At 37.1% G+C, this 12,315-nt stretch overlaps 1 protein-coding gene across 1 annotated transcript in view; it reads right to left on the bottom strand.

Moving 5' to 3' along the window:
• Positions 1–10,414, bottom strand: part of PTPRC (protein tyrosine phosphatase receptor type C) — a 123,141-nt gene extending 112,727 nt beyond the window's left edge. The window contains exons 1-2 of the mRNA XM_059998794.1: positions 10,326–10,414; positions 10,129–10,244 (exon numbers count right to left, since the gene is read on the bottom strand). Coding sequence (XP_059854777.1) covers positions 10,129–10,201 — 73 coding nt within the window. The 5' untranslated portion in view covers positions 10,202–10,244; positions 10,326–10,414. The remainder of the gene's footprint in view (positions 1–10,128; positions 10,245–10,325) is intronic.
• Between the last annotated feature and the right edge of the window lie 1,901 nt (positions 10,415–12,315).

The following is a 12,315-nucleotide window of genomic DNA, read 5'->3' as shown; positions in this document are numbered from 1 at the left end:
GTATACAATGGTTCCCTCATGCAGCTAAATCAGGTGCATGCGGATTAATGCATGTTTCACACAAATGACCTCTAAGCAACTACCAACTACCCTTCAGTCTTGCTGTGATTTGCCCACCATCATCGTGTCCTCAATTACCTGGTTATTAAGCTGACCTTTCAGAAGGCTGAAAAAAATAGACCTAGAATCAGATAGACTCAGCATGAAATCTCAACCCTCACCTCCCCAAGTCTTACTCCTTACGAACTGGTAACCTTGGAAAATTACTGTGGAAGATCATCAAAAACAGTGGAGGTTTTGTTTGTGTGGCGTGTATATGTGTATGCTTAAAATTTCTCTCCAAATAAATCTTTTATTTTCAGTTTAAATCATAAAACAAACCAAAAACAAATTGAGGCTATTTCCTAGTTCTGCAGCTCCCAAACCTGTATCACCAAAAGCCCTTCCAAAGGAATCTGGTTGGAATGGAGGCCTAAATGTAGTCTGGCAAGAATAGAGTTTTTACTTAAATAGTGTACTATGTGCAGATTTTAAAGGAATATATTATTTATAGAACATTGAGAACACAAATAATTATCTGTTGTGAGGTATGCTATTCCTTCGAGGAGAAAGATTTTGAAGAATTTGGGAGATTTAAAACCCCATCTCTAAGCAGCCACTGCTTCACTGAGATTACAGACTTCACAAGGAGAGGAATGGGACATGGTAGGCCCAATTCATGGAACAACGAAAACACTTACAAAATATTTGTTCATGAAATGAATAAATGAATAGGTTTAGCTAGCCTGGTAAAATGAAATACTCATAAAGTGTTTAGCTGATGGTATTGGTAAACTGATTTTTATTTTCCTATGTATTCATCTCTGTATTTCTCAAGTTGCCTAGAGTAATCATGGTTTACTTAGGAAAAAAATAGGATATGCAATTTTATACACAGCATGTGATCGAAAGAGAGGAAGATCGGGAAAGAGAAAGAAAAAATGTTGGCAAAGATTTTAAAGCAATGTTTTTCTTTCTTCTAGTTCCTGAAATTCTCTATCATGTAGAAATTTTGCCATGAATAGTTCACTTAAGAAACAACAAAAGGACAATTAAAATTGTTTGCCTGAGTTGTTAAGTATTTTCTACGTACAGGGGTGGGCTGCACTGACACACCATCCATTCATTCAACTCACTGGTAAATAAGAAGAGACCCAGGCTTCCCTGGTGGCGTAGTGGTTGAGAGTCCTCCTGCCTCGGTCCGGGAGGATCCCACATGCCACGGAGCGGCTGGGCCCGTGAGCCATGGCCACTGAGCCTGCGCGTCCGGAGCCTATGCTCCGCAATGGGAGAGGCCACAACAGTGAGAGGCCCGCGTACAGCAAAAAAAAAAAAAAAAGAGACCCAGTGAAAACCTACACGAGCTCACCAGCTACTCTGAGAAACAGCCAGGTAAAGAGATCCCCAGAAGGTCAGAAGAGGACCTGTGCAGGTGTGAAAGGGGTGAAAGAGCAGAGGATGTGCAGGAGGGCTGCCCAGAGGAAGTGACCTCTGAACTAAATTTTGAAGGGCAATTATAATTTGCCCAGTTTAAAAAAATTATGGAGGGAAGAAAACATGGAGGGGTGAGCAACAGTTTGGAGACAGGAAAACATTATATTTTTAGGAAAATGAAAGTTACAGGAGTACATAGTACATGTCACAAAGTGGCCCCAGATAAAGCTGGAGAAATCTGGAGAGATTAAATTAGAACCGTGTGTGCCATGCTGTTTGCTTTCATTTTTCCTAAGTGCACAGAGACCAAAGGAGGATGATTTGACACCTTATTTTGACCTCACCCACCATTGTGCCTTGAGAGCATTTTAAACTTGTGTTGATTCTTCTATTTGCTTTTTGTTCCACCAGTTAGTAAGAAGTTGGTACAAATGAATGAGAATTAAAATACACCAATGCTAGACTATACAGCAGTCTAATAAGTGATACTAATGTTTCCATTGGCTACCTGAGAAATAACCAAAAACTCTCAAAATCTCAAAAAGGAATCTTGCTGAAGGAGCTCTCAATCACAAAATGGATGTTACTAATAGAAATATCAACACAAAATAGATTTGAGTATAGCTAGTACTGCCCAATCTAAACTTTGACAAAAGTGAAAAATTATATTACATGACGTATTTTATGTGACATTGAAATGCAAAAAAAAAAAAAAGAAAGAAACCAACAGTGGCTAAAACTGCACACATGAAGTGTTATTTCTGGCTAACTAGAAAAATTAAAGCCTTTTTGGGCAATTTAGATCTGTGTGGTTTGACAAGAAAAATTGCACTTAGAAAATTAATAACCAGGCTTCCCTGGTGGTGCAGTGGTTGAGAATCCGCCTGCCGATGCAGGGGACATGGGTTCGTGCCCCGGTCCAGGAAGATCCCACATGCCGCGGAGCAGCTGGGCCCGTGAGCCACGGCTGCTGAGCCTGTGCGTCCGGAGCCTGTGCTCCGCAACGGGAGAGGCCACAACAGTGAGAGGCCCGCGCACCGCAAAAAAGAAAAGAAAAGAAAAGAAAAATAATAACCATAAAGGAAAATTCCCACAGGCATAAACTATAATCAGTAAAATGTGCCGTGGATAAAAATCAATTCATGAATTTAATAGCGATTGTAAAAATTAAATGAAAATAGATGCTGTTGAACGTTAGTTCAGTAAAATAAAAATGGAAAAATTGGTAATGATTTAATCAGGTTATATAAAAAATACTCAAGGAATTAAACTAGCTTAATGGAGGGGAATTTTTCTGTGAAATATATTTTCAAGAAAAATTTATAAATGTTAAATGTTTATATTCATAAATGTTGAGTCAAAACACCTTGAGACCAAAATCATGGGATCAGTATATTCTCTATCCCAACTGGGAGCCATTGAAGGAGGAATGTACAAAGGTGAGTTTTGCCTTCTACAAAGATTATCTTGGTAACAGCTGAAGGGAGACAAGGTTCCAAGCTATTAATGTTAAGACACTGTTGGAATGTATCTATAAACTATTTAAGAGGTAGAATCCAGAGGAGTCTGAAAATCCCTAAAATAGGCGATACAAAGTTAAAAACATTCAAAGATCTATAAGAGTTTATTCCTCTTCCACACAGCCTTAAGCCTTATCTTCTCAGAGTCTCTCAAAGGAAGAGATGTGATTTGGGATCACGTTTCAACGGGAAAGAGCTGTGTGCTGTGATTTCGAGGGATTACGTAAATGAAATTTACAACTTTGCAGAGCACCTCACCGTTTTCAAAGCAGTGTCACAAATATTATCACGTTTAATGCTTACAACACTTTGAGGAAATGGTGTATCAGAGAAGGAAAATGATTTGGATCCAGATCACACTATTCATAGAATTTGCTTTCCAAAGTATTTCTCGTTCCACCTGCCATGGTTTTCTCCAACCTGGATGGCTCCTGACTCATTTCCTATGATGCTTAGTATTTCTTTTATCAGCAAACAAATTATGGTCATTTTCTTTAAGTGGAAATATTTAAAATATTAAAAAACATTTAAAATATTTAAAATGGTGACCACACTTTATTTCTTGATTTTGTCCCTTTGATAACCTCTTTTATCGATACATCATTATTATTTGCATAGGTGTCTCTAATCTATTTTCATGACTATCAGGACATTTTGTTTTAATTTACAAAGCAAAGAGTTTCTTCTTATCTACCAGTGATTTTTGTTAAGTTCACTTTACCGTGTATTCATTTCCTGACACTACCTCTGAGTATGATGCTGAGTTGTCCTCGACTCAAGTTCTGCTCTCCAGCAGATCACTTTTTCAGATGGTTGATGAATTTCCTCCAGTTGCTCACATTTTGGTTGGAAGCAAATTTTTGAATATATGAATGGCAATCATTTTCATTTAAATATCATCACATGGAGTTACAACTTTATCACACTTGTGATATATTTATAGGAGAAATTGAAGTTTTAGTAGAGCCACTTTTTTCACTTCAGATACTTGTGTCTCATTTTTAACAGGAAATGAATGTTTAATCTTTCAACACTGTGTAAGTGTGCACCGTAAAAGATGTTAAAGTGTGTTTGAGTTTGGGTCTTCAGTACAGAACCTAAGAAAAAGCATTGATAATCTTGTTGATTATCTTTTCAGAAGGGAATCAATTGAAGATAAAGTGAACGAACGTGAAAGATTCTTGACTATTTCCCTAACACTCATTTTATATATATTTATGCTTGCCCCAGCTGAAAGAGAAGGAAGGTTTTCACTTCTTTCTTCATTTTTGCTTGTTTCTGTTGTTTTCCTGAACACATAATACTCTGCTTACAATAGCCATTCCCTAGACTCTTGAGAGACTGAAATTGGAATAACATATTGGCATATAAAAGGAATGCACATTAAAGATTTTAGGCAATAATTAAATATTTTCTTATCTAAATATTGATTACAGCCATGTACACAAAATCTATGAATTACTGTAAATTTTACTTCTGTATATTGCAGAATTGTGTAGAAATAGATATCACATGGTATTGCTAAATGAATAGCCTGCAATATTGTATTTTTTTCTTTATCCTTCCATAAGACTATCTTTTTTTTTAATTGAAGTATAGTTGACTTCATTATTGTGTTAGTTTCAGGTGTACAGCAAAGTGACTCAGTTGTATACATATATATATTTTTTAGATTCTTTTCCATTGTAAGTTATTACAAGATATTGAATGTAGTTCCCTGTGCTGTATAGTAGGACCTTGTTGTTTATAAGACTACTATTTTTATGCATGCAAAAGTCATAGCAATAACTCTTTGGTGATCAGCAACTAGTGTGTGGTTGGGTGTCTCGTACTGACAAAACTACTTACACAAGATTGAAATTAAGTTTAAACTGAGGTTAAGTGAAATTTCCATTCTTTTCTCCTAACAATTCCTATAGACTTATAAGATGACTGAAAAAGATCAAAGATCTGCAGTGATGACGAATTTCTTTCTCTGCACCAGTAACTCTTATATACACATGGTCTGTAAACAAAACCCTGTAACATGAATGCTGCATGCACCTTCATCAACAAAGTCAATCAATCTGACTACAGATCTCTGCCCTTCACCTGCTCAGACTGAAATTCTTTATCACATTATCTAGTAAGAAATGATGTTCAGACTCCTACAGGCTTTCTGTGCACACAAAATGCAACTGGCAGGGTGAGCCGTTTTCCATCTGCCTTTGGCAACAGTCCCAGGTCAAGTGCTACCCACACCAGTATGTGCCGGGGCTGGACCTGACTCTGGTGTCTCATTCCCCTGCTACATGAGTCCCTCCCTCCCTATTCCTTACTTTTCTTCCTGTGGACGTCTGGATCTGAAGAACAAAACAGACCCATCAAATGAAATGCCACTAGCGAGAATGTCCAAAGAGTAGGTCGAGGAAAATTTAGAAACAACATATGCATGAACTATGGATTTTTAAGAAGTCAGGAGGCTCTTTCCAGAGAAAAGGTAAAATAAGGAGATGAAAGAAGGAAATGGGGTGGGGTTGGGGGGAAGGGCAAAGCCTGTAAAGATCTAGATCTAAAATGATTCTACTTAATCTTGATAAAATTGTCCAATGGCCTCCACCTTCCACTTCGCCTCTGACTAGTTTTTTCATTTCATGTTTTTCCCCTCTCTGTCCTTTCTTTCTGAAAATTGTCTTACCCTCCTCCTTCTCCTCTATTATTATAATCTGCAGTTTCATCAAAAAAGGCCCATTGCTTTTTCAGTGTCTGGGAAGAAATCAAGCACAAATGATACAAAAAAGGCATAAGACGGTTTCTGCTATCATGTAGGTTACAATGGCCGTAATGCTCTGATTGGTAAACAATAATGCCAGCAACAGCAAACTGAAATGTTATGTGAAAAATGACAAGGAAAGGTGTTAAAAAGTATCCAAATGCAGTGGAGATGTTTTGTGGCAAGAGTGATGAAAGAGAATTTTAGAGGGGAAGTAGGATTGGTGCAGCGCCTTGGAGGTCTTGAGGAAGTGTAGAGCGGCAGGGTGTTGAAACTACCTGCTGCTTGTTCTATTTTAGTCAATCATAAAAGAAAAAGAAAAAAAGATCCCTGCCCAGCTCCTGCCATGCTCCTAGCCCATCGGTGGACTCAGTTGTTCTGGCAAAAGTTTAGAATAGAAACCAAGGCAACGAAAAGATGTCGGAGGGTTTTTTCCTCTTTGATTTTATATTTTTAAGCTGTAGGGTGTGAAAAGAAATGGACAGATTAGGATACTACTACAACACTGCAGGTGAAAAGGGATAAAGTTGTGAATTAAAGGGATGTCAATAGAGGTGGGGGGGGCGAAGATTTTAGAGATCATTACAAAGTAAAATGATAGGACTTGGGGAGCATTTAAATATATATTTCAGATTTTCTTTCTCCCTCTCTCCCTCTCTTTTTTTCTTTTTTGCAAAAACACAACACAGTAAAACAAGATTAAATTTAGGAAAGGAGGTGGTGGGGTGGTGGTGGTGGGGTGGTGGTGGTGGGATGAATTGGGAGATTGGGATCGACATATATACACTAATATATATAAAATAGAGAACTACTAAGATCGTGCTGTATAAAAATAAGTAAATAAAGTAAAATTAGAAAAAGTAAAAAGACATAAGCCCTCAGCACACAGGCTAAAATAATTTTGCTTAGAGACTTTGCCTCAATACTGTTAGAGTTCTAGAATAGCTCTACATCACCGTCTGTTTGACTGAGAAAGTTAGGAATGAAACAATATATCTGGGTTTCATGATTTAGTTGGAAAATGTTGTGTTAAATAAATATTAAACACAAAAATCTAACAAAAAAGAAGGAAAGGAGGTAGGTTCCGCCTTCTGAGGGGTGAGTCTGGACATGGAGAATCAGGATCATCAGTGCATAGTAGGTGATGATAAGGAACTCTGAGTTTAGGAAATAAGAATAAAACAGGCCGAAGGGGCTTCCCTGGTGGCGCAATGGTTGAGAGTCCGCCTGCCGATGCAGGGGACGCGGGTTCGTGCCCCGGTCCGGGAAGATCCCACATGCCGCGGAGCAGCTGGGCCCGTGAGCCATGGCCGCTGAGCCTGCACGTCCGGAGCCTGTGCTCCGCAACGGGAGAGGCCACAACAGTGAGAGGCCCGTGTACCGAAAAAAAAAAAAAAAAACAGGCCGAAGATTGAGGCCCATAGAACTCCAATATTTAAAAGTAGACAAATGTGGAGAACCAGTAGAGAGATGATAGACAGACAGACCAATAGACATACATAAATATATAATGTTTGTGTATTATATAACTCACACATATATATATATATATAAAACTCATCTATTTATGTGTGTGTGTATGTATATGCATACAAACAGTGTAGAAATATCTATGTTCTTACAGTACTTAATTGTCACTGGTAGAAGGATACCAAGTAGCCCAGAACAGAGCAAAGACCCAGCTCAAAGCTGAGGGCTCTGACCCTGTGCTCAGTCACGTAGAGAAAGGGAGGAAAAGGAAACCAGACCCCTAACCTCACCTCCCCTTCCCTCTAACCAAAGGCATTTCAGAGTCTAGCGATGGTAACAATCCCAGGCAGATTTGTATTAGGAAAATGTTTTCCAAAAAATCAATATATAATCATACTCACCACCCCCAAACTCTACATTGTATTTAGAACTTAAGAGGATTGCTGATCAAATTCAATTCATAACTAGTTTTGAATACCTGCAATGGGCAAGGCAAGGTACATGCTTGGAACTAAGAGCTCTTTCTTTTTTACTTAGATGGAAAAATGAAAACTTATGTCCAGGAAATGACTCTTAACTGTTATGACTCATAACTCACATAACTCATGTATTCATGGCTGTTATGGGGTGAAGCCGTAGCTTCTGGCAGTACTTTGTTAGAGCCAGAGATCACTCACTCCTACCTGCATGCTTGAAACCATCACTGTCCCCCAGAATTATTTAGAAATTTTAAACAAAGTGTTGGTTTCCGGTTAACACGGCAAAGAGGCACAGAGCAAATAGATCAGACATTTATGTAAAACTCAGCCAGCGATGTTACTCTGCGCTGGCAAAGTGTAACTTTGCCCATATTTTAGAGATTAAATAACACATCTGAGTTGTGCAACAATTTATCCACTGAAGTCACTCTCCATTTGGCTCTATTTCTTTATGCCCTTAGAGTTCACAATATAAATTTGAGGTCTAATATTTCCTATAAACACGAAACTCAACTGAACACATTAAAGTAAAACATATAATGCAACTCATAGGTTGCTAATATAGAAAAATATATCATTTAAAGAATTAATAATTTCCAAAATTATACAGTGAATCCCAAAATCTCTCTGGGGACTTCAAAGTATGATAAACAAGATTTGCACACCTAGATACTTATATCTATATATTTTTTCTAAAAATGAGTATGTTTGCTCTCCATATTTATGTGAGCAGTTGAAGTGAAACTTGGTTTTCAAAATAAATCTATGTATATCGATACATTTATTTATAGTATAAACTATTCAGCCCAATTGGTTTAAAGGTTGCTAGATCATTTTATACTCTTATTTTGATGATAAATTCAAAGATGTTTCTTACGGTAAAAATCCTTAATAGACTGTGTTGAAATTTTTATGGTGGTTTGCTCTGTGGCCTATAAAATATTTGAGAATTTCTTGATGCTCACTCAGAAATGTTTTCCAACAGTTCCTGAGTGGGAATTTTTAATGGAAATTTACTCTGACTTATGATAATACACATATTATTACCTTATTAAAATTATTATTCTTTATAATTTGGCTTTTATTATTATAACCAACTTTATAGGAATGGTAACTTGGTAAACATTTTCTGTACTAAGACAAAATGCTGTACCTATATAAAAAATGTTTAATCCGTTTTTGCAGTTAAAGAAAACAGACAAAAAAACCACTATCCACGCTGCTTTCTACTGTCCTTGGTTACACAAAATGTAAATTAACAATGTAGCGTGCTCAGAAGGTAGCTACTGCCCTGCCCTTTAGAGAAAAGGAGAGCAGTAGAAAGTCAAAAAAAGATTTCAAAGTGAATTACAATCAGCAAGATTTTTAAAAATATTTTTCCTGTTTTCTTTTCTTTTTTTTTTTTTTTACTTATTTGGAAATCTACAAAAATACCATTTAAATACCTTTTCAATAATAAAACATTGCTTTTAGATTCTACACCATAAGGAGTAATATTACATATCAACCAAAAATGTACTCATGACCCAAACTGAAACCGTTCAGGAAATGTACATTAAATGGACCATAAGTGTACAAAAATCTCAAACGTGAATAGGTACCAGGGGTCCGATTAGTTATAGTTTCCTATAGAATACAGCATTTGCATGATTCTTAAGAGTTCAAGTATTTTTATCTCGTCAAGGCGCTACTATTTACCCATCACCCAGGAAGGGCGGCGGCCCCATAAGAATTTTCAAAGCAAATAAGCATTAAAACGACTGTAAGGGACCAAAACCTTGATTTAAAATACATTCTGTGATAAGAATTTGCAGAAAGTTAATATTTAATTAAATACCCAATTGTATTACTTTAAACTACCATACAACTAAGTATTCAATAAAATATTTCAGTCATAATCAAAATTTGAGGAAGCAAACTACTGGTCCGAAAAAAGGGAGTGGCTTGCATGCAAGCAAAGACATATTATGATTTTTAAAAATGCATTTTTTGTTGGAAAGATAAAAATTTACTTCTTTTGTCATTAAAATTTCCTTAGACATTCATAAACTTGTGTTTGTATATTTTGAGGGTTAAGTAATAGCTTTTGTAATATCCAAGTTTGAACAGTTTGTAAACCAAGATACAGAGAGACAATGTTTGTAAACCAAGATACAGAGAGACAATGTTTGCCTTTTAAATCGTGATTTCTTTTTTGGCCAAACATGTATGCCTTTTTAAACAGAAACAATGTATTCTGTCACATAGCAAGCCATGTCCCTCTGAGGTACAATAACCTTGACTGTTTTACAGTTGGCTTCCTCACCTCCAGTCACCAATGCTTAATTTATTTTTATGTCTATTTCAAACCAATGACCTTACACACACACACACACACACACACACACACACACACACACACTAACTAAGGAAATATGAATTTCCTCGTACTTACCTGTAACCAACACTACAGTGTCCAGAAAGGCAAAGCCAAATGCCAAGAGTTTAAGCCACAAATACATGGTCATATCTGGAAATCAGTCGTATTCCTGTGAAATAGCATGCGTCCTTCTGAAAGGCAAAATAATGGTTATTTCCGCAAAAATGTTTCTCTGTAAAACTGAATCAAAAAGAAAAGAAATGAATGCATACTCTTCACTGGTGTCTTATCGGACAGGGAGCAATTTCCTCCTTTGCTGAGAACAAACCACTTGCTGCTAGGTAGTGATGTCAGATTCGGTTTTACTAACTTCTCCAAAAATGCTGTAAAGCGTCCTCTTTGCAGGAAGTCAAGAAAGTTGTTCCAAGTCACTGCAAAGGCGTCTTACTTCCTTAACCCAAGTGATTAGACTGAGTTAGCAGGCCTTTCAAAAGATGTTCCCTACAAGGAAGATGTGTTTTTAGTATTCAAATAACACTCCCAAACAGTATCCATTACAACCAAAAACGAATATAACCCCCCCTGAAAAATCCATAACATTTTTACCTCAAAGTTGAGGAAACATAGTCAGCATGGCTACAGCAAAATGGGGGTTGGCAAGATGATACACTAATTGAATTAGTAAAACATACCTGTATGGGTTTTAAAAGGACCAAATGAATGAAAAACTACTACCTATCTGGTTATTTTCGACAACCAGTATCATTTACCATGAGGGCATTCAAAACCCAGCAATATGACAGTTTTAGCATCTAGCCATTTCCTAGGCAAAGCACTCTCAGGGAGCTTCACAGGTTTGCCCCAAATCTTTCATAGATAGCCTTGTGGAGCCAGCCATGGAATTGGACACTCACTTCTACTGCAGCAAGTCCTGCTTCAAAAAAGTAATACTTCTGTGATATTCTTGGTGCTGTTGATGAAGAAAAGATGAGCCATTAAATCGAGAGCTGTCTTTTACAAAAGTTAACCATTTTTTCTCCCTCAGTAATACTCTCTCACCCTTTCTGATTAAAAGACAACAAATACACAGTGTTCTTCTTGATTCTGATGGTGTTCTTAGTAAGTCCATTAATTAGGAAAACTCATGCTGGCAGAAAGCCTCTGTGAATCAGCAATACAGTTAAGTGAATTGGTATCATGGTCACAATCTCTGAATGCATTTAAAAATCCTCGTGCACAGACATACCAGGCATTATTATTTGAACTACAGATAATGTTGAGGGGACTTTGAGAGAGACAGAGCCCTTGCAGCAAGCTGGTTAGGAAGTGGTGTTGCAGGACTTTTGCGTTTAAGTATATACATCTTTTGATGTTTGCAACCTGACTTGTTTTATACTTACTTAGGCTGCTAGGAAGTACAGAGCCACATTTGCAACCACCCTTGGTGCAAATGAAAGTAATCCCACATCTTAATTTCTGCATAGTAACACTATAATGAGATTCTTATTAGGATTCTGATTTTATACGATTATTATTATAGTAGCTAACTTATTGGGCTCTTACCATGTCCAGGAATATGCTTAACCCTTTAATTGCCTAATCCAATTTGTACAACAACCCTTGGGATAGATAATGAGACAGATAATTCCTCATGTTATCTATGAAGTTCAGAGAGGTTAGGTGATTTGTCCAAGATCTCACAGCTACGAAGTTAACAAGCTATGTTTTGAAACCATCCCCAAGTTTCATCTTGCTTTCCTTATTTACCTTATTTACCTTCCTACCTTCTTTCATTTTTCTCACCTCTTTCTCCAATCTTTTTTACTTTGTACTTTTATGATTCTTAATCTCAGAAAGACAGAACTTGATGTCATAAAAATGATCTTGTTCTCTTTTTGCAACAGAGAACAAATAAAACAGCTGGGCATGTCTGCACTACTGTTTTGGAGGTAGGTCTAAGGAAACGTATGCGTCAGAGGCCACAGATTTTAGTTCTTGGCTCCCCAGCCTATTTTTTAAAATACATTGGCAATGGAAATCTATTTGGCGGTTAGCTTAGAGTATGTTTAAGTGAATACTTGTGTTCTGTTAGCTTGCTACTGTGGCAGGGTATTTGGTAAAACTGGAGGCCAGGAAAAAACTGCATGACACACCATCTTTTAAAAGGAAGTGAAGTTAAGAAAACATACTTTTGAACAAGCTAAGGAGAGGGGGTCAGACACCTCAGAGAGACATTTCAAAAGGGCTTGCATATCACAGCTT

The sequence above is a fragment of the Delphinus delphis genome, chromosome 1 (genome assembly GCF_949987515.2).
Source record: "Delphinus delphis chromosome 1, mDelDel1.2, whole genome shotgun sequence".
In the NCBI taxonomy this organism is placed as follows: Eukaryota; Metazoa; Chordata; class Mammalia; order Artiodactyla; family Delphinidae; genus Delphinus; species Delphinus delphis.
Note: the sequence above shows the minus strand (reverse complement) of the source record. Positions and strands in the feature narration are given on the sequence as shown.